The 23415-nt window shown below is 45.5% G+C and overlaps 1 protein-coding gene across 1 annotated transcript in view; it reads left to right on the top strand.

Annotated features, from left to right (window-relative positions):
* Cpm (carboxypeptidase M) overlaps positions 1-23415 on the top strand; it is a 55406-nt gene that overhangs the window by 31133 nt on the left and 858 nt on the right. The window contains exons 2-7 of the mRNA XM_028759111.1: positions 1577-1674; positions 9766-9938; positions 11852-12036; positions 13405-13575; positions 17420-17572; positions 20589-20737. Of these exons, the coding sequence (XP_028614944.1) occupies positions 1577-1674; positions 9766-9938; positions 11852-12036; positions 13405-13575; positions 17420-17572; positions 20589-20737 (929 nt within the window). The remainder of the gene's footprint in view (positions 1-1576; positions 1675-9765; positions 9939-11851; positions 12037-13404; positions 13576-17419; positions 17573-20588; positions 20738-23415) is intronic.

A 23415-nucleotide genomic window follows, 5' to 3' on the forward strand; every position in this document is an offset into this window, starting at 1 on the left:
ATCAAAAGGAACTTCTTAATTTGGGTTTATTGGTAGAATAGGGAGTTAAAACAGTGCTTCACTGTATAACCTTGGCTTCTCTGGTACTTGCTTCTGTAGCTCAGACTGTCCCTGAATTCATGGCCATTCTCCTGCCTCAGTCTCCTGAGTGCTAAGATTTCAACCATACACCACCATGCCTGGCTTGACTTCTTAACTTGATCACCAGCTTGGAAATTAAACCCCTTGAAAGACAAGTCTTTTGTTGGTAGAAGTACTGGAATTGGAGTCAATTAGGCCACAGGATTTAACTCTTCACTCTGGGAATCAGATAGGAGCCTCTTATTGGCTGTGAGATCACAGAAGATTGCATACTATTGCCTCCATTGTAAAGTTTGATTGGCAGTCCATCTCAGTGGTTCATGACCAGAAAACATTTAAGATTACTTAAAGTGGAGCGCCCGCTGTAATGCTTGCCCCGAGCGCGGCCTCGGTGATCTTGTTTTTGCCCTTGCTTGCCTGACTCGCTGTCTGTGGCCAAAAGGGGACCTGCAAGCTTTCCTTGGCATTGTTAGGTTGGGCTGTGGTTTCTGGCACAGAACTCAACAGTATCAAAGGTGCAGCCAATGCCAGGCATGGCAGGCATGCCTGTCACCCTAGCGCTTGGGAGGCTTCAGTAGAAGACCAGTTAGTTTGAGGCCAGCCTAGGCTCAAAACACTAAAGAGAGGGGCTGGAGAGATGGCTCAGTGGTTAAGAACACTTGGGGCTCTTCCAAAGGACTGGGGTACAATTCCCAGCATGCACATGGCAGCTCGATACCATCTGTAATTCCTGTTCCAGGGGTTCAAAACCTTCCTCTGACTTCCTCAGGCACCAGGCAGACTAGAGATATACATGCATACATGTGTACCTACATACATGCAAGCAAACATTCATACACATAAAATAGAAATTAACAAAGCTTTAAGGGCCACAGAGAGGATTAATTGGGGATTACCTCAGTGGACCTCAGGGCAAAGCACATGCCTTCCTGGGATGCAGAGCCTTGGGCTGAATTCCCCATCACTGGAAAAACAGAACACAGAAGGTACAGCCAGGGTCTGCCACATCAGGTCTTGAATACAAGACCTACGATTTGTTACTTAAAAAAATAATCTCCCTCCTGAATTGCAAGTTTTGTTGTTCTTTCTGTTTTTACTTTTTTTTTTTTTACTTACATACGTAGCACCCTTTCAGGTAACCATCAACTAACTGTGATTTCCCTGTATAATTTTATGTTTTAGCAAGGTTGTTCCTATGCTAAGATCCCAGCACACTGTATATAAACACTTTGGAAAGTAAGATCAGTGTAACCTAGTATTCTGATCTATTCCAGTACGTTCTAGAATAAGAAATATTTCTATTGGGTAGAGTTTCCTTTCACTCTGAATAACGAGCGTTTGAAGCATGAAAACGTTAGTCGCAGGAACGTAAGTCACCGTGAAATCGTAAAGTCGCCGCGAGGGAGACGTGTCTGTCCTTCTCTTCCCATTCAGAGTTTATTTGCCATTTTTACGAGATAACTTATTTTTTTTTCTTTCCTTCTTCCCTGTGAAGGTAGAAACCTGTGGGTCCTCGTTGTGGGGCAGTCTCCAAGGGAACACAGAGTCGGGATTCCAGAATTCAAATACGTGGCGAATATGCACGGGGATGAGGTAAGTACCCGGCATGGATGTCTGAGAGAAACTTCCCCTCAGGTCTGTGTCACCCAACACCGACAAAAAAGCCTGGACGAGGACCACGCTTCGTAGTTGAGCAGCAAAGGCCGGAGAGGAAGTTTAGGGAGCCAGTTCTAACAGCGTCAAATCACATGACTATACATTGGGTCCCCTGAGAGAGTAAGCAGGGCTGCTTTTGTGTTGGGGCTCTCTCTATGCTGCCTCCAGCCCGTCCCTCGGGCCCCTTCTGGGTTGGTTTCCCATCTCCTGTCCGCATTTAGGAAATCCAGCGGGAGCCTTGTACTTGAACTCAAAACAACGAGAAGACATCAAATAGCTGTCCAGACTCCCAGCATCTAGCTTTTTTAGTTTTTAATTTTCAATTTTAATTTACTTACTCGTTTATGGCGCAGGGGACGGAACCCCAGACCTCATGCTTTCTAGGGAAGCACTTCGTCCCTGGGCTGTTGCTGCAGCCCGGGAATGTGGCCTTTGACGCTGTCTGTCGGAGTTCCAGTGCTTTCAGGATTCAAGTGTAGATGCCCGGTGTTCTTTCTAACCCATCACGGGATCGCCACACTTCTTAGTATGGCCTTTTTCCAGATTAGAGGAGATGAACGCTGTTTTTATTTTGTTATGCAAAATACCATTGTTACCACTCTTAACAACAACAAAAAAATGGCTGGCGTCCCAGTTTGCTTTCTCTCGCAATGATAATGACCATGACCAAAAGCAACTTGTGGGGAACGAGGTTTATTTCAGGTCACTTAGGAAAGTCAGGGCGGGAACTGAAGCAGAGACCATGAAGGAAAACCCGCTTACTGCTTTCTGTAGCGCGCAGCTTCTGTATCTCATACTTCCCAAGACCACTTACCTAGGAGTTAGCTCCACCCACAGTGGGCTGGGCCCTCTCATGTCAATCATTAATCAAGGAAATGCCCTGCAGACTTGCCTACAGACCCGCCTAATGGAGGCACTTAACTCATCTCAGGTTTCCTTTTCCCGGGTTGAAGTTAGCTTGTATCAAGTTGACAGAGAACCAATCAGCAAGCACAGCAGGGCTGGAGAGGGTGTCTTCTTCCTCTCTGTGTTTCTTCTGGATACTTTGAGTGTTTTCTATGTCCCAGGACGCCACACAACTGAGGAAGGGTTGGTAGCTCCCAGTATCACAGCGAAGGAAGTTGACAGGGAATGTATAAAGCACTCTTATCTACGGTGCGTTTAGCTTTTAGGAATTTCAGTCAGTACACATGGCAGGAAGAACTTGCTGGTTGCCAAATCATTCGCAATTGGCAATAGCTGGAATGGGATGTGCTAGTCAATGCTGAACCTCTTGACCTGACTTAACCTCCTCAAGCTCTGGTTCCATAGGACCTAGCCCCACCCTTTGTGACACACACAGCCAGCCCTTGCCAAGCACGTAGCCCAACCCGTCCTGCTGAGAGAATGTTTCTTGCACCCCAAGTTAAAATGCAAATGCATGCTTGCAAGAAAGGAACCTGATTTGGGGTGAGTAAGGAACAATCCAACCATGTTGTTTTGTTTTGTCTTTAATCATAGTGGACCACTTCTTTAAAAACCTTTGTTGCTGGGAGTCTTTTCAAAACTGTTTTTACACACAGCTGTGTTACACACAGCAGCCCAGACATCCTTTTCCTTTGGTATCTAGTCTACGGATCAAGGGCCCCAAGAAGTTAGTTGTTGACTTCCTGGGGTTTCAGAGGTTCCTGCTGCTCAGGAATCATCAGATCCAAAACTTCCAGAGAGGAGCAGGGGTCTCTGCCCTGCCCGCCCAGCTATGCTAGCCCTTCCTGTGCTCTTTGACAACTTTTGACATTTGTCTCTGGGGAGTCACTGTGTCCCATCAAACCCAGTCTCTCTGGTTCATCCGGAGTCTTTAAGGAATGCTGAGAACTGATCTAGGGTGGAGGGGTGGCAGAGAAAGCTTCCGTGTGTCCCGAGTGGGGATCTGACACACCGGGAATGCCTTTTATGTCCCAGCTCATGGCTGTAGCTGTGGGCTCTGCGGGCCTATTAAAGAAATCTATTACTCTGAACTTGAGGCCTTGTGTATTCTGCCCTCTCCTCTGGAGCCACTAGGAGCTGGAGACAGGGGTGACCTGACCTGGTGGCAGAGGGATTACTCTGAGGATGAGGCCCCACCATGTTCCTCTTAGGTCTTTTGGAACAGAAAACATTTTCAATTCGGGTTTTACTAAAAAGCAACATTGCTAACGTATCTCAGGCAATGGGTCTTACCCTTCTTTAGAAATTGTCTTAGTTACGGTTTCCATTGCTGTGAAGAGACACCATGACCAAGGCAACTCTTATATGGACAACATTTAACTGGGGCTGGCTTACAGGTTCAGAGGTTCAGTCCATTATCATCATGGTGGGAACATGACAGCATCCAGGCAGACATGGTGCTACATCTTGATCTGAAGGCAGACAGAAGGAGACTCTTACAGAGACAGCCAGGAGGAGGCTCTCCTATTTTTTTTTAAGATTTATTTATTTATTTTATGTATATGAGTACACTGTCGCTGTCTTCAGACATACCAGAAGAGGGCATCGGGTCCCATTACAGATGGTTGTGAGCCACCATGTGGTTATTGGGAATTGAACTCAGGACCTCTGGAAGAGCAGCCAGTGCTCTTAACTACTGAGCCATCTCTCCAGCCGAGGAGGCTGTCTTCCACACTGGGTTAGTAAGCTAAAGGACAAGCATGCACCCCAAAATACTCAGGGCCTTGAGCCTCATGACTCTTTATGGGTCATTTATATAATACCTCCCTCTCCGAGATTCGAACATCTATGGTTGGGGGTATTGTTCATGGGCTATGAGAGGGTGGATTTTGCTCTGTTTCCTTTATGTAGCACAAGTGAGGAAGGACTTCCAGGTTTTTTCTTCCAGATGTTAATCTTGATGTAGCTCCTGGCACCTTGAGACTGTCAGAGGTAGGACTTTTACCACCCTTACCCACAACCACATGCACACACAGGCTCATACCCATACATACATGTATGCACACACATGCACATATACACATGCATTTACACAGACTCACATGCAGACGTGCATAAACACATGCATGCACATACTTATGCAAATACACAGCACACAACACGCACCAACACGAACACACACACGCATAGCACGGCTCCATTCTGCTATTTTGCTGCTAGCTTTCTTTAGAGAAAAGTATAACCAATTAAAATCAAGCTTGGGCTGGAGAGATGGCTGGCTCAGTGGTTAAGAGCACTGACTGCTCTTCCCGGAAGTCCTGAGCTCAATTCCCAGCAACCACATGGTGGCTCACAACCATCTGTAATGGGGTCCGATGCCCTCTTCTGGTGTGTCTGAAAACAGTAGCAGTGTATTCACATATATAAAATAAAAAAAATAAATAAACCCTTAAAATCAAGCTTGACTACAAGTCGCAGTCACACCCGGACATAAGGATGTCTGATATCCCCAGCCCCAGTGGGATTGCCAGAGAGGAGGGGAAGGGGACCCCGGTTCCTTCCACAAGCTCTTTCTGCTCTACCTTAAATTTTTGTAGAGAAAAAAATTTGACACATGCAATCTCTAGTATCATAAACCATCTCCACGAGTACTTAGGAGGAAGTAGTAAGGCAAGTCAGGCAGCTGAAGAATCCAGCACCAAGCGCTCAGCTAAGCCACAACAAGGAGAGGTCTCAGGCTCCTTTGACCTCAGGGCCCTTGTCCTGATTCCTGTAGAAGAAAATACTCAGTGACTATTCATTAAGTTTAGTTGAACTGCAGTGCTGGGTTGTTTTGTTTTTTTGTTTTGTTTTGTATATGGGGGAAGTACTTTAGAAATTTCTTCTAAAGCTTTATATCATGTCTTTTCGATCTTTCCATAATTCATAGCAATGAATTTTTTTACTATAATTGTTTGCTATAGATTTTGAAAATTCCATCATATTTAGTAGCATTACTGACGTTATTAATGACCGATTTAGGAGGGTCCAGCCCACTGTGGCGGTGGCACCCCTGAGCAGGTGCTCCCGGGTTGTGTAAGCAAGCCAGTAAGCCTCACTCCTCCACGGCCTCTGTTGTAGCCCTTGCCTCCATGTTCCTGCCTTGAGTTCTTGCCCTGGTTTCTTTCACAATGGACGAATTCAAACCTTTCTTCCCCAAATTGTCGTCGGTGATGGAGTTTATCACAAGCATCAGAAAATAAACTAAGACAGCCTGGCATATGTGTAGATCAATGTTAAGGGTTCCACATTTATTAAAACAAAACCAAAAAGTAAAATATGTCCTTTCAAATGTTGCTTCCTAGATCCTTTCTTTTTCCTGTTACTGTCCTGCATTCTCATGTAGGCAATGTGGGTTTGGATAGTTAAATTCTTTGGGGATTTAGGCAGAACTGATGATCATTCCAGGTGGAATATCTGATTTTAAGTATGTGTCAGTTAGACTGCTCAACTGTTCAGCCTTTTCTCCGCCTCTCTTTGGGCTAACATGACCAGATATCCCGGAGTTCTTGTCATAAGCAGAACAATCCGCTCTCAGTCTGCATAACCTGTTCAACACTGAAGCCTTTTGACTAAATTTACCTCTTGTACTTTTCCCCTCAGTGCCTTAGGCCCTGCTGTTTCTTAAAATAGTCTTGATCAAGCAGAGCAGTAATGGCACATGCTTTTAATTCCAGCACTTGGAGGCAGAGATAGGCGATCTCTGTGAGTTTGAGGCCAGCCTGGTCTACAGAGTGAGTTCCAGGACAGCCAGGGCTATACAGAGAAACCCTGTCTTGAAAAACAAAAACCAAAACAATAACAACAAAAGAATAATCTTGATCTTGTAATGGGTTTATCAACAGTAATGTATTAACAATTGTTTATTGGATAACCACTGTGCCAGAAGCTAGGCAACATAGACCAGAGGAGGGTTGGTAAGTCAAGAAGGAAACAGGAGCCGGGCGGTGGTGGCACATGCCTTTAATCCCAGCACTTGGGAGGCAGAGGCAGGCGGATTTCTGAATTCAAGGCCAGCCTGTTCTACAGAGTGAGTTCCAGGACAGCCAGGGCTATACAGAGAAACCCTGTCTCAGGGGGAAAAAAAAGAAACAGAGAGAAAGAGAGAGAGAGAGAGAGAGAGACAGAGAGAGAGAGAGAGAGAGAGACAGAGAGAGAGAGAGAGAGAGAGAGAGAGAGAGAGAGAGAGAGAGAGAGAGAGAAACAGGATCCCTATTCTGAAGGCCTCGGTGGAATGGGAAGAGTGGTTAGTCCAGGGACTATAGCCCATGTTAGCAACACGGATGTCAAGTGTGAAGGGCCCACAGAGAACCCAGGAGGTGTGAAGGCCAGAGAAAACAAGTGAGATATTTGGGCCAGCATTCAGACAAATGAATTAAACCTGTAACAACCCAAATTGACAAGACTGATTGCCACCCTAAGCTGCCTTGATGCATAGCACTGTTTTGGTTTTGTTTCCTGTTTTTGTTTTTTTGTTTTTTGTTTTTTGGGGTTTTTTTTTGTTTTTTTTTTTGTTTGTTTGTTCTTCTTTTCTGGAGACATAGTCTTACTATGTTGCCCTGTCTGGTCTAGAACTAACTATGTAGACCAGGTTGGCCTTGAACTCACAGAGAACTGCCTGCCTCTGACTCATGAGCATAGAGGATAAAGGTGTGCACTTCCACGGTCAGTGATCAATTTAGCTTTTATCCCCCCCAACCCCCGCCACCCCCAGACACACACACATTTGCTCTGTCACTGGTACCTGTCATGGAGAGTCTTTGTAGACTGAAACCCTGGCTCATTTCTACCTCTCTGGCCAGTTCCACTTGTCTAGGTTGAACTAAGCTGACAAGAAATTTGTCTTCTGCTTTCTGAACTGAGTCAGGGTTGGGGGGATATCTCAGGCCCACCATCCCCTGATGAGATATCTGAGCTATCTAGGAAGTCAGTATGGAGAAAAAGAAACTGGTTACACCGAGAGGAGCCTTTTCACCAAATTCTTAACGTTTGAGCACCTGAGGTTTCATGCTCCAAGCCTGAAATTTAAAAGGGGAAAAAAAAAGGAGGTTTATACATAAAACATGAATGAGTAGTTGAGCCGTTTACACTCAGGCTGCAGAGAATACATTTGAATAATATTTGTCATAAATCACACGGGCAGCAAATACGGCCCAATAAAGAAAACAACAAGAGGATTTTGTTGAACTCCCTCTGAGGCAAGTGTGTGTATTTGTCTCGGTCTTTTAAAGCTAAATGATGCATGGTTGTTTGTCTATATTCATGAGATTCTTTTTTTAACCGTCTGTAGTTAAGCCCTGGGAATTTATTTTGAAATATTAACACAGATACTTCTTGGGTTACGCGCTTACTTCCTCTGAAAGAAATGTTATTTTGTTAGTCCATGAAGACATCATGGGTTCTCTTCATTTTTTTTTTTTAAAGATACTTGAAAAATAAACAGAGGGAAGCCACCCAGCGACCATCACCAAGAATGGCTGTTATTAATATTTTCAAAAATCCCTCTAAGCAGTCATATATTTCTGTGGGAAGAGAATAAGAGGGATTAAAATAATCTGGTGAGGTGGGGAGGCTGGAACCATGGTTCAGCAGTGAAGACAACTGGCTGCTCTTCCGGAGGTCCAGGGTTCAATTCCCAGCACCTAAGTCAGCACACAACTGTCTGGAGTCCAGTTCCAGGGGACCCAGCGCCGCCCTCTGGTTTCACCAGATATGTACACAGTACACAAGAAAAAACAACCATACATATAAAAATTTTAAATTAAACAAAGAAGTTTAAGAATTTAGAATAGAATATGTGGCATATCCAACATATAAAATCCATTTAATTTAGTCAAATTTAATCCATTAGCCAGAGAGTAAAACCAGATGTAGAACTTGATAGAACTTGATATTTTAAGTTTCTTTATTCTATGATATTATTTATTGTGTACTTTAGAGAGGGTGTGTATATGTGTTTGGGCACACATGTGTCAGAGGGCTCACATGTAGAGGTCAGAGAGCATCCTACTAGAATCAGTTGGTTTTGCTTTCTTTTTTTTTTAATTATAATTTTTAACTTATTTGTGGGTCCTTTACCTGCATGTATGTCTGTGTCCCACATTAGTGCTTGGTGTCTGTAGAGGCCAGAAGAAAACATTGTGTTCCCTGAAATTGGAGTTACAGACGGTTGTGAGCTGTCATGTCAGTGCTGGGAGTCAAACCTGGATCCTCTGGAAGAGCAGCCAGTGCTCTCAACCACTGAGCCATCTCTCCAGCCATGAAGTTTTACTTTTAATATAAACCAAAAAAAACGAGTATGTTTTTAAAAATCTAAATAACACTGTGTGTTATATAATACATCCATATGGCAGAAACTGTGAATTATATGTGGATGATATGCAAATGATCACATTACGAGAGCCTAAGAATGTGGAAATCAGAAATATACAGACAAATAACACCAATATGCAAGAGCAAAAGGAGAGTACGGATCGCTGAAACCTGCTTAAATCTTGAGGCCAACTAATAAAATTAATCACATTAAAATCTAGCGCCTAGCCGGGTGGTGGTGGCGCACGCCTTTAATCCCAGCACTTGGGAGGCAGAGGCAGGAGGATTTCTGAGTTCGAGGCCAGCCTGGTCTACAGAGTGAGTTCCAGGACAGCCCGGGCTACACAGAGAAACCCTGTCTCGAAAAACCAAAAAAAAAAAAAAAAAAAAATCTAGCGCCTAACCTGGTGCTGGGTTTCACGTGCGCCGTGTTCTTGTCTCTTGGACGGCAAGGAAATGAAGACCACTATGATACGAACTTCTAATTCTTTTAAGTCCTAAATTGTTGTGAGTTCACTCCTTCACACACATACCAAGAGCAGATAAATAATTTACAGACCTGAACTGTCACGAAAGAACCCCCCAGCGACCGGCAGGGAGCTGGCGCTTGCCACTGTGGGTATGCTTGAAAACCAGTAGTCTCCCAAAAAATCTTTGATCCAAGATATCAAATGTGGAGACCCCGACAGGGGGAGCTGCGCTTTGGGGAATCTTTTCCTTATTCCTGACTTAATAATAATAATGACAACCCCGTTCCTCTTTTGCACGCAGACTGTGGGGCGAGAACTGCTGCTCCACCTGATCGACTACCTGGTAACCAGTTACAGGAAAGACGCCGAAATCACGCATCTGATCGACAGCACGCGGATTCACATCATGCCTTCCATGAACCCGGATGGATTCGAAGCCGTCACGAAGCCCGACTGTTACTACAGTAATGGAAGGTAAAGACGGGCTGGTCTCCCAGCAGGCTCCCATTCCGCCGGGCAAGAGGACTCACCTCACAGAGAAGCACCCCCAGAGCCTGTGCCTAGCACAGGGCACCCAGGCTTGCCATCTTGTAAGATGAGACATGGCGCCTGCCCAGTCCCTCTGCCTCTGGTGACCACTCCTCACTCTGCCCGCTTCGGCCTCTCTGATCTTCCTCCTGGAACTCCCCCCACCCCGGGTGCTTTCTCGGCTCAGATACTGTGTACATCCACTTCCACCCGCATCGATTGCCGGAAGAACATTCCTATGGAAACTCCTTCCCCAACCACGTAGCATATATTTAGTCCCCTGTGTGCTTTCTGAGCTTCTTGTACCTTCAAGGAACAATTTTTAATATATAATATGTTTACTTATTTTTTGTGAGACATGGTACAGGGCATGCCCCGGTGGGAATGTAGATCTCAGAGAATAACTTTCAGGGCAACGTCGATTCTTTCCTTTCCCCATGGAGGTGGATCCTGGGAGTCAAATTTTGGTCACCAGGCTCTGCATCAGGTACCTTTACCTGCTAAACCATCTCACAGGCCCCTAATGTCTAATTTCTTATTTAATGTCTTTCTCTTCACCAAACCGCCAGCGACTTAGGGTAGCTTAGTATTTTGTAGGGGTTTTTGTTTTGGTTTGGGTTTTTTTTTTAATATTTACTTACTTATTTAATGTATGTAAGTATACTGTAACTGTCTTCAGACACACCAGAAGAGGGCATTGGATCTCATTCCAGATGGTTGCAAGCCACCATGTGGTTGGTTGCTTGGGATTGAACTCAGGACCTCAGTGCTCTTAACCGCTGAGCCATCTTTCCAGCCCCTCATTTTGTGTTTTATCTTTGTTAGCTGCCCTGTGCTCTGCACAGCGGTTCTCAGCCTTCCTGATGCTGTGACCCTTTAACACAGTTCTTCATGTGCGCTGACGCCCAACCATAAGTTATTTCCATTAGTACTTCATAACCGTGACCTTGCTACTGTTATGAATTGTAAATATCTGATATGCAGGCTAGCTGATATTTGACCCTTGTGAAAGGGTTGTTCAACTCTCCCTCCGCTCAAAGGGGTTTCAACGCGTAGCTGAGAACCACCGGCCTAGCATGATACACAGAGCCACCAAAATTGGTTTATTAATCCAAGAGCCTAAGAAGTCTGGCTCTCATAGTGTGGTCTAATGGTGTGTTTTGTTTCAAACTGCCTTAGGGAGTTTAGGGTTTCTCCAGTGATTAATAATATACACATATATTTGCACAGTTTATAAATTTGTGGAGTTTGCCAAAAATAAGCAAAATCCCACCACTGGATTCCCTTTAACTCTTCTAGCATAGCACGGTCATGCCAGCGTTCTGAGCATGTGCGTACAAGGTAACCTGTTTCTGACCTTGGCTGCTGTGTAGGGAACATTGCCAAGCATGGTGACCAGAGCCTTTTTATTAACTGTTGGTTCTGTAAATCTGGAGTTTGAGAAGGGCAAAACAGGGTGGGTGTCAATCTCTGAGCCGGTTAGCCCAGGGCCGTGTGTCTGGCCTCTCAGTGGGCCTGTCACCTGGCTTCCTCATTGTTCTACGTACAGAGCCCACATGTGGCTACCAGTGGTGCCTCGGAGTCTAAAAGGCACCGTTCCAAGAACAAAAAGTCCCAGAATGCAAACAACAGCCCAGCCTTTGCATGTGTCACAGTAGCTAACATCCCATCAGCAAAGCAAGTCACACAGTAGGGGACGACGGGGACTTTAGCTCCGATTCCTGAGAGGCGTCCAAAGCAATTATCCACTGAACTTGTAGTCACATCTGGGAAACACCTGGAACCTAAGCCTTGGGTCTGTGCACAGCAAGACCTATCACACACCCCAATAAACCCTATGAAATCCTTTTCTTTTAAAGGGAAAACTACAACAGTTATGACCTGAACAGAAACTTCCCTGATGCCTTTGAAAATAATAACTCAACAAAGCAGCCTGAGACCCTGGCAATTATGGCATGGCTGAAAACAGAGACATTCGTCCTCTCTGCGAATCTCCATGGGGGTGCCCTGGTGGCCAGTTACCCCTTTGATAATGGCGTGCAAGGTAAGTGATGGGACCTCTCCCCCCAACCCCTGGCTCTGGTACTGCACCTCTGACAGGGTGAGCTCTGCAGTCCACACTTATCTCCTCTCACCAGACTAGAAAGAGCCTAACTTCCCCAACCCTGCACAGTCTTTCCTGTGATTCGTTTTTGGGGAGAGAAAAAGGATGACAATGAATGTCATGCGTCCCAGGGGGCATGAGACAAGACCGTGTAGCTGAGGGTGATCTCGAACTTCTGGTCCTCACGGACACGTGCCATTGGGCGCTTTATGAAATACTGGGGATCAAACCCAGGACTTTACGCATACTAGGCAGGCACTGTACAACCTGAGCTAGACGGCCAGCTCTTCTTGTAATTCTTAACCAGTGAATGGGCAGTGTGGCTGAGGTGACAAACCGTAATATGACCACCATCAAAGAAATCCTACAGCCAGATGTGGCTTGTCCCACAGACCTAGGTTATGTGGCTAGAAGAAAATAAAACCAGAATTTTTAATTTTTTTTTATTTTTTGAATTGTGAACAATGTTGACCGTATCTAACTCTTCTGAATCTGTGAGTCACCACCCCTTTTCCCAGGGGCTCACCTAAGACCATCTGCATATCAGATATTGACATGACAATGCATAACAGTAGCAAAATTACAGTTATGAAGTAGCAATGAAAATGATCTTACGGTTGGGTGGTTGCCACCGCATGAGGAACTGTATTAAAGGGTCACAGTGTTAGGAAGGTTGAGACCTGCTGCTTTAGACTCAGCAGGATGAGATGTGTTTACGGAAAAGAGCCAGCACTTAGGAGGTCGAGGCCAGCCTGTGTACATAGTGAGTTTTGGGACATCGAGGACTACATAAAGAGACCCTGTGTCAAAAAAAAAACCACAAACAAACAACAACAACTGAAAGTTAGCCCCTGGCAGTACCTAAGGAAAATGGCAGAACTCCAGAAACAGAAAGCGTGATGAAGATCTCCCTTCATTTCTAGACTGATTATTTTGTGAACCAATACCCTTGTTTGTTAAAAAGTAGAAAGAAGGGCTGGAGAGATGGCTCAGTGGTTAAGAGCACTGACTGCTCTTCCAGAGGTCCTGAGTTCGATTTCCAGAAACCACATGGTGGCTCACAACCATCTGTAATGGGATCTGATGCCCTCTTCTGGTGTGTCTGAAGACAGTGACAGTGCACTCACATATATGAAATAAATAAATAAGTCTTTAAAAAAAAAAAAGGTAGAAAGAAGATAGAAGAGGTGTTCCCGGAGGTGGGAAATGAGACCTTCTGCGTGTGCCGGGATTGTGTACCATCTGTGTGTCTGTGATATTATGTGTACCAATGTGTGTTGTACGCATCCCTTTGTCTTTCTAACACAGCTACGGGGACGCTGTTGTCCCGAAGCTTAACTCCAGATGACGATGTTTTCCAACACCTGGCCTACACCTATGCTTCCCGGAACCCCAACATGACAAAGGGGGATCAGTGTAAAAACAAGAGGAACTTCCCCAACGGAATTATCAACGGGTACTCCTGGTACCCACTGCAAGGTAGGCTCCTCCTCCTCATCATGGTCTCCTGCTGCCTTCACTGGAAGCACCAGAGAGTGTCCAAAAGACCTTTCAAGGCACAATGTAGTCCCTCAGTCAGGTCGCTAACCCATAATATCACAGGGGCAGTGGAGGTGACTGATGGTTTGGAAGATGTAGAGGCATGTTCCTCGCTGCCCGGGGCCTCCTTCACTCTCTAAGACATTTATTCGTTCATTCTGTGTGCTTACTGCATCCAAGAACTGTGCCAAGAAAGAAGGAAGACACAGACCTCAAGTGGGATGAATATACGTTAGAGTAGGAAGGATTTAGAAAAGCCACAGGGTGCAAAGGAGTCTGCAGCCGGTGGTGCTTAAGTCCCTCCTACAAGGACAGCTGCCATAACGCTCCCACCATTTGTGACCAGGCAGCCAGAGGGATGGTGTGGCCAGTCTGCTTTCAAAGTATAAAAGAAGTTGGATATCGTGAAGAAATGCTCTTCAGACAGGACCAAGGGAAGGAGTTCTGGTTTCCCACCCTTGAATAGGACAGCCAGGCAGAGGAGGGCTGCCGGGGTAAGGAGAAAACTCACTCAGAAGGAAGGCTATTCAGTGGTAGGCCACCGAACTATATATACGATCATTTCCTCTTGTTGGCCTTACTAGGGATTGAATCTAAGGCTTTGCACGTTCTGGTCAAGTGCTCTATCATTAGGTTATCCCCAGTCCTCTTCTTACTTTTATTTTGAAACAGGGTCTAAATTGCCCAGGCTGGCTTTGAACCTTCAAATCTCCTGCCATAGCCTCCCTAATAGCTGGGAATACAGAAAGAGCTGCACCAGAAGGCTTAGCTCACTCTTAATGGAACAAGTAATGTCACCAGAAGCCCAGAGGTATACAGAAACCGGGATTCATCTGGAAACTAGAAATCATGAGGAGGGACTTACGGAGAAAGGGCAGGAGGTATAGCTTTATGCTGGAGGTGAGCCTACTAGTCAGCCTGGCCTGCTGACAGCAAGCTACAGCCTGCATCTCTGCACACAGGCCACTCCACAGGCGCCTTCCCCAGCTGTCACTTGGGTGCATGGGCTGTCTAGTGATCTAGCACAAACTGGTACTTTTGTGTCTGGGTGGCCCACGGCCAATTTTCCAGATGAAGTAAATAAGCATAGACCACAATCGATGGTGTTCAGGCAGTGAGCCCAGCTAGACATGGAGGCACCAGAAAATTCACTCTGCTGTTCCAGACCTGCCCCAGTCACCTCAGGTCTCTAGCGGGGTCCTGCTTCTCCATCTCCATCCCTACAAAGGACCTTCTGTTCCCTGGCACAGCTGTCCTTCATGGTCATCCAAAATTGCCAAGACAAAAATCCAGATGTGTGGAAATTCCCAAAGTTGTTATAAGTTATTTGTGTGTGTGTGTGTGTGTGTGCATGTGTGTGTGTGTGAGTGTGTATGTGTGTATGAGTGTGTGTATGTGTGTGTGCATGTGTGTGTGTATGTGTATGTGTGTGTATGTGTGTGTGTGAGTGCGCACAAAAATGGATTCAGAGAGAAATACAAAATCCATAGGAAAGAAAAAAAATCTTTTAAAAAATATTTATTTATTTATTCATTTATTTGATATATGTGAGTACACTGTAGCTGTCTTCAGACACACCAGAAGAGGGCATCAGATGCCATTCCAGATGGTTGTGAGCCACCATGTGGTTGCTGGGATTTGAACTCAGGACCACTGGAAGAGCAGTCAGTGCTCTTAACCACTGAGCCATCTCTCCAGCCCAGAAAAAAAAAAAATCTTTGTCACTAGAATCTAGGTCTATATAGATTACTTAACATTTTGACATTTTCTTTGTGGATTTTTTACTTATTTTTTCATTTTGTCTATCTGAGTGTTTTTGCCTGCGTGTATGTCTGCGAACCACATGTGTGCTGAGCCACAGAGGCCAGAAGAGGGAGTCAGCTCCCCTGAAGCTCGAGTTACATGAGCTACCATGTGGATGCTAGGACCCAAACCTGCGTCCTCAGTAATTGCAGACGGTGCTCTTACGCCCTGTGCCATCTCTCTACCTCTTGAGCCTTTTTTTGAACTTAAACTTCTCCAGTGCCTGAACTGAGAACACGTGTATTCTCTGGGGCAGATATTGGTACTGGTTGCTGTTGTCATTACTGGGACAAAGTGCCTGACAGAAGCATCATTTACCTGACACTTGCATGATAGATAGAGGTGGGGTGGGGCCTTGGCAGATCAGGAAAGAGAGGCCAGTGGGATGCCTGGAAGAGATGACCCTCGATAGCCCTATCACTGTGGCCCTGCCTCTGCCAGGAGCAGCCAAGGACCAAGTGCTCAGACATGTGAGCCTTCAGGAGGACATTTCACATTCAAACCAGACCAGGTACCAAGTGTAACAAGGTAAAGTCTACTTCCTTCAAAGTCACGATAGGGTTGATGGTGTGGCTTAGTCGTGAGATTCTGGCTTGAGCTCAGGACAGTACAGAAGGAGAAGAGGAGGAGGAGGAGGAGGAGGAGAGACTGCATTCCATCAAATCTAAGATGCCATTCGTATAAAATGTAACACACCACCGGGAAATAAAATCCTCTCAGTTAAATACACATTTTTTCAGGCATGAAAATTTAAGACACATACATCCAGAGATGTCACACATGAAATTTCATGCCTTATAAAATAACGCAGTGATTATAACCCGTTGAAATTAGGGTTTCCTACTGTCAAAGAGTTATAAAGCGCACGTGAGCAGCTGGAAGCCACACCCACCTGAGCCTTCCTACAGTCAGTTAGCATCCTTTCTCTGAGCCTCAGAAACATCTTGTCATAAAGAAAAGCAAAGCCACAAGGGCTCCGGCAAAATGGCTGCACCCTGCTCTCCGCCACCCACAGGGAAGAGTCCCTGGACCTGTGTGACATAATATCAATAGCTGCTACCCTGAAGAGAGTGATAACTGCTGTCCAGATTCCACGAGGTGGCATAAAGGTCTTAGGAAAGAATCAAAAAAAAAAAAAAAACCTGAAAACTCAGTAAATATAAACATTATTATTCCTCTAAAACCAGCGTTCCTGATTTTAGTTAATTAATTCTATAGTTTCTAGAAATATTTTTACAGATCAGTTTTTGGTTTTGTTTACGTGTTTATGTGTATGTTTGTGTGAGGGTATGCCGCATGTGTGTAGGAGGCCAGAAGAAGGGGTCAAATCCCTTGGGCCTGGAGCTATAGGTGATCTTGAGCCAACTGATGCGGGTGCTGGGAACTGAACTCAGGTTTTCTGGGAAAGTACCAGTATCCGTCTTTCCAGCCCTACAGAAACACTTTAAGAAATAATCTTGTTCTGCTGTCTTGTGCTATCCCACTACCTTTTTGCAGTCTAGTCAATAAACTATTTTTTTCCTTTTTGCAATATTTTTTAACTTAAAATGTCTTTGAGAACACAAGAGCTCCATTTACACCGTCTCCAGTCCTCCCCGAAGCTCTTCTTAAAAATAGCCTGGATCCATATGAAATGTAACCTCTGCCCTCCAGCTTCGCCCCGACTACATCCCACTCAGAATGCAATTTAAGGGGGAAAAGAACCGCTTTTGAAATGTAGGATTTCAAGACGGGGGAGGGGGAATATCTTTCCCCCTCTCTCGCTTAATTTTGCTGCGTAACTGAGTTTCAGTCAGCTCCACCCCAGCTGCCTCGTAGGACTCTTTGTGTCTGGTCACGTGATGCGACGTGACGCCCATCGTGACACCTTACTACAGCCAATGCCTCTTTTTCTCCGGACTGGTTCGGTTCCCGGGCACGTGATACTCGGCTCCCCTCCACCATTGGCCCTTAACAAAAATGAGATGTGCTCGCTTTGCAGGGGGAATGCAAGATTACAACTACATCTGGGCCCAGTGCTTTGAAATTACCCTGGAGCTGTCGTGCTGCAAATACCCACGGGAGGAGAAGCTGCCGCTCTTTTGGAAAGATAACAAAGCCTCTTTGATCGAATATATAAAACAGGTGCACCTAGGTTTGTGTCCTCTATCTTCTTGTAAAAACACACGGTGTGGGTAGAACCTTTGGGTCGAGCATATACAAAACCTCTGGGGGCTTGGGGCTGGACCTCGTTTTTTCAATGCCAGGACTAAAGAGTGGATGATTCGTGTTCACTTGATTTGAGGGTGTAAAAGCCCAGAGTACCTACTCCCAATTTTACATACTGAATGATATGTAAATCTGGCACACACACACACACACATACACACACACACACAAAGATGTACTCTTGCAACATCTCCAATTAGAAGCCTCGTTGGAGCCCCCGACATGGCTCTTCAGGTAAAGACGCCTGCGCCAAGCCTGGTGACCTGAGTTCATCCTGGGAGCCCACAGGGTAGAAGGACAGACCCGATTCGTGCAAATTATCCTCTGACCTCCAAGGGTGCCTCCCCAGGACAACACATAAGTAAATAAGCAGATTAATGAAAATAAAACCAAATGTTGCCAGCACCTACGTAACATTACAAACGTACCATTGGTTCTCCCTCCGCCCCCTTATGTAATCACTGTGCTGGATCCTTGGCTGTTATTCTAACATTTCAGTTTCCGCTGCCCTTTCCCTGTGAGTCTCGGAATAATTTAACCTTTCCATCATGGCTCTCCCGATACGGACCCTTTAATGAGTTATTCTGAATTCTTTTTTGCAAAGTCACCCTTTGTCACTATCATGAAGGAAATGTGACAAGACATGAATATCTCTCTGCCCCTCACTGTCCTCTTGGTCATCTTTTAATCTAGCCGTCGGGATGATCCACAGAGCGCTGAATCCGGGCCGGCTGTGCTTGCTGTGTTTAATAGGGTATGAGTTTTCGGAAGCTGCACAGCCCAATAAATAATAGCATAAGTGATAAATAATAGTAATAATAAGTAACAAATAATAGCATAAGAATTGTTAGCATTCGTGCGTTGAATTTACGAGTCCATTTAATTAGGCCATATCAAGAATATCTTTCTATCCGCCTGTCCCTGTGATGGGATGAAAAATCGTTGAACGGTAGGTTTATTAGCAAATCAATCCTGCCCCCTTGTGGTTTAAGACGGGAATATTTTTTCTGACTTAAAAAAAAAAACAAGAAACAATTTCAAAATGAAGGCAAACGCTCCTGTTCAGACACGCCCTGGTCTCTGCCACACTGTTCATTCACTGATACAGTTCATTGGGTGCTAGGAGACTTGTTTGTCTGAGATGGTGACTCACCTGGAAGGCTCAGACCTGCCCTGTGTGGAAAGAGAAGCCTCCGATGTAACACGGGAGCGTGGAGGCTCAGAAGCCAGTGGAGGCGAGGCACCAAGCTGTTAGGCTGGTATCCTGTTTTGAAAACTCATGAAAACATTAGATTTCAGTGTGATCAGAAGTTGGAGTAAGAGATCTGCCCTGCTGTACGCCAGCCTGTTCTGTGGCTCCGGAGGGGCTACTGGGATTCACAGAAATCAGTCTAAACTTGGGCTCTGTAGTATCAAGGGCTGTGTTAGAGGCTGTACTCAGCGTGGGCTGGGAAAGATTATCTTTTGAGACCCAGGTAGCTTTTCTTATCTCTGGGAAGCAAAGTTTGATGATGCCAGCTGCTGCCCCAGCTTTCCCTGGACTCTAAGGCAGATCTGAGCCTAGAGGCTGAGGAACGGCTCACTGCCCTCAGATAACTAAGCCCTAAGAAACTGGGTAGGTACTGAGCTCCAGAATCCCATTGGGCCAAGAGGTAGATCTTTCATCGGATCCAGAACAGGGCACCACCCCATGATCGAGTTTAAAGGAGAATTCTTTTTTCTTTTTTTTTATGATAAAATTTTTATTTTATTTTTTTATTTTTATTTTATTAGATATTTTCTTTATTTACATTTCACATGTTATCCCTTCTCCAGGTCTCCCCTCTGGAACCCCCCTATCCCAGCCCCCTTCCCCCTGCCACTATGACGGTGAACCCCCACAGGACCAAGGGCCTTTCCTCCTATTGATGCCCCACAAGGCCATCCTCTGCTACATATGCGGCTGGAGCCATGGGTCCTTCCATGTGTACTCTTTGGTTGGTGGTTTAGTCCCTGGGAGCTCTGGGGGGTCTTGTTGGTTGATATTGTTGTTCTTCCTATGGGGCTGCAAATCCCTTCAGCTTAAAAGAGAATTCTTCAGGGGACTGTCCTGGCTCCCACTCTGAATGGTAACCAGATTCTAGCTCTCCCCACAGAACACTCAGTACATCTCTGAGGAAGGTTGCACCTTCCTTCCTTTGGACTAAACGAGAATGTGGTGTCTTTGCTTACCGGCTGGTGTTTTTTCCCAGTGTTGACTTTCCCCTCTCGTGCTCTCGCGGCTCTTCCTGAGCCTTCGGGTCTGCTGGTCTCTTTTCAGGCCCTGACTTCAGCACCCTGAATACACGTAAGGACAAATATAAATGAGACTGAACAAAAAGACAAAACGAGGATAAAAAATGACAGGAAGATAAGTTTGCAGAGTTGACCTCCATAAAGTGGTGTACTCCCCTCTCGAGCGAAAGTGAAGAGAAAGGCACCAGGGGGCCATCTAGGTCAGGGGTTGCTTAATAGTTGAGATAAAGACTCTTGTTTGAGTTGAGATAAAGCTACTTTGTTGCTAATATCAAAACCTTCATCTTTCCCCTCAGTCTTTTTTAGAGGACACTGTTTATTCTGTGCCTGGTGTTTTTCTTTCATGGCTGAGAGGAACTATTTGGAGATAGCCCCAAACCTTGTTACCATTGGTTTTTGTTTTTTTTTATTCATGTCCTTAGGCATAAATGACGTCATCTTCAAGAGTCCAGTTTGTCACTGGAGGGAACAAATCAGAATTGTGACTGATGCAGTTCAGGGGAGAGCATTTCCTGGGATGCAGGAAGCCCTAGGTTCCATCCCCAGCACTGGGAACACAGAAGTCTTGAAGTGGCGAAGTCTAATACAGTGCTTTAGTGTGGATTTCAGAGGCTGCTGTGGAGCTCAGATCTGAGCATTTATATTTAATTTTTCTTTTTGCCTTGCAGGTGTAAAGGGTCAAGTGTTTGATCAGAGTGGAAATCCATTACCGAATGTAATTGTGGAAGTCCAAGACAGGAAGCATATCTGCCCGTTTAGAACCAACAAGCTGGGAGAATATTATCTGCTTCTCCTGCCTGGGTCCTACGTGATAAATGTAAGTGAACATACAGAATGCACAGCTCACCTGGGACGGCTAACGCTGAGTGGCCAGCAAGGTGGGAGGAAAAGCTAATGTCAGACCTGCAATAGGAGAGGAGCAGAAGATAGAAACCAACCAATTGGAGGGGGGATCATATATAGCCTCGCAGTGGTGGCGCACGCCTTTGATCCCAGCACTTGGGAGGCAGTAGCAGGACAGATCTGAGTTCAAGGCCAGCCTGGTCTACAGAGGAAGTTCCAGGACAGCCAGGGTTACAAAGAGAAACCCTGTCTCAGGGAGGTGGGGGGAATCATGTGTTTTCCTAATTGGCAGACAATTCTTTTGTTTGTTTGTTTGTTTGTTTGTTTGTTTGAGACAGGGTTTCTCTGTGTAGTCCTGGCTGTCCTGGAAATCACTCTGTAGACCAGGCTGGCCTCAAACTCAGAAATCCGCCTGTCTCTGCCTCCCAAGTACTGGGATTCAAGGCATGCGCCACCACCGCCCAGCCCAGACAATTCTTAATAGAAGCCAAGTACCACGTTTTTCACTTATGTATGTGTCTGTGTGCTATAGCACACTGGCGGAAGTCAGTGAACAGCTTTGGGGGCAGTTTGCTCCTTCAAGTATACATTCCAGAGGCTGAATCAGGTGGTTGGGCTTGCTGGGCAGGTGCTTTCACCTGATGAACCGTCCCACCAGCTCAAGACAGCTATGCTAATGAACTAACAGGTAACCTTATCAGTCAGACCAGGAGGAAGCCAACATAAGTCCAGGTGCCTTGCATGTAGCCCTGCCAGAGAAGTCAGGGCAGCAAAGCAGACACCATATGGTAGGAATGAATGAAGGAGAACTAGGAAGATGAGCAAAGGAGTGGCTGGAAATGACCCCAGAGAAAAGAGGGAAGTGCTCGTACCACACAGGGCTGCCGGCAAACTGAGGACAGTGGGGAGGTGCCAGCAAGCACCAGTGTGGCAGGGGACACTGAGAAATCACAAGCTTTAAATCCAGTCCAGAGAGCTCTTCTGAAGATGACCTTTCTGTTCCAAAGAAGCCTGTCACTTTTCCTTGCCGTCCCATAGCCACTGCCAACACCATCTTGGCATATGAGCTAGTAGCCAACTTGGACTCTGGCTGAAGCCTTGGTCCAGTACACATTTCACTGAAGAGAAGACAGAACCCCCGCTAGTCCAGTAGCTACCATGCCACAAGCCCGCTGCCGTCTCGGTCTGCCCCACAAGATCTAGGGAAGTCCCTGCCAGCCACAGCGTTGGCACTGTATCGAGCCAGTGCCTCAGTCCACAGATTCAGCAACACCTGTCAATCAGGAGCTCAGACAGGTGGTGCCAGCTGGGTCCCCCAGCTCCAGGAACAAAGCTACCGGGTGGCTCCAGACCTGCTACTCACTCTGCCCAACCACAGCTATAGATGCAGGTGTCAGCTTCCCCTAGGTATAAGGAGTGTGAGATATATATATCAAAGTCGGTATGTGAAAGGCTCATAGGAAGTGCCATATGTATTGGGGGAAAGCCTAAAACCTTTTTTTTTTCTAGTCAGGAACAAGGCAGATCTTAGCAAGCAAGAATTAGGCAAGAAAAAAAAAATGGGTCTAAGGATTGAAAAGTAAAAAGTTAATTATCTTTACAGATGTCATGGGTTTTATGCTTAGGAAAAAAAAAGTCTAACTTTCATCAAAGAGCAGCTGAGGACTTACAAATGAGGTCCAGGAAGTTCCAGGATGAAAAAAAAATCAATATGGGGGAAAAAGTCAGTAGCATGTCTAAACATCAGTAGTCAACTTGGTGAAAAAGAAATTAAGGAAGGAATCCCATTCACCATAGCTACAAAAAAAAAAATGAGATATTTAGAAATTAACCAACAGGTCCTTGCAATAAAAGTCATAAACCAGGTATGGTGGCTCATACTTTTAACCCTCTCACTAGAGAAGCAGAGTTCCAGGTCAGCACTGAGACCCTGTCTGGAGAAAAAAAAAACTTACAAACCACAAATAAATGCAATTATGGAGAAGACAAAAAAGGACAAGCACCACCACCCCCCATTTGTGGACCAGAAGAATGTGTGTGTGTGTGTGTGTGTGTGTGTGTGTGTGTACTTGAAAACAAGGGAAACAGTTCAAGGCATTTATGTAAAGCAATGAATTTTTTTTAGATAGAACCCCAAAGGCATAAAAATTAAGATAGACAAAGAAAAGCAAACCAAGAAAGCATGGCGATGGAGCCAACGGCAGATTGTCCCTGAATCTTCAGAACTGGGAGAAAAGGTCTGCAAGTGACTTCTCTATTAAGAGATTAGTTTCTAGAATATATAAAGCGCTCATAAGAAAGCCCTCAATGCCGGCACTGCCCAGAGGCAGGTGGGATTCAGTGAGTTTTGAGGTCAACCCAGTCTACATAGCGACTTCCAGGCCAGCGAGGGCCTCAAGACACAAAGCAAACACGATCTACCTGAAGATTCACAAGAACAAAACTAGTTTTGAAAACAATTGAAGCTTTTAAAGAAAGCGATAGAGGGGCTCGGAAGACCGGGGTTGAATTTCTGAACCCCACAGGGCAGCTCACAACCGACCATCCGCGACTCCAGTTCTAGGAGATCCGCTGCCCCCTTCTGGTCTATGCAAGCACTGCATGCAAGTGGTAGACACGTGCAGGCAAAAAAAAAAAAAAAAAAAAAAAAAA

Source organism: Grammomys surdaster, unplaced genomic scaffold (genome assembly GCF_004785775.1).
Source record: "Grammomys surdaster isolate TR1022 unplaced genomic scaffold, NIH_TR_1.0 126271, whole genome shotgun sequence".
Lineage (NCBI taxonomy): Eukaryota > Metazoa > Chordata > Mammalia > Rodentia > Muridae > Grammomys > Grammomys surdaster.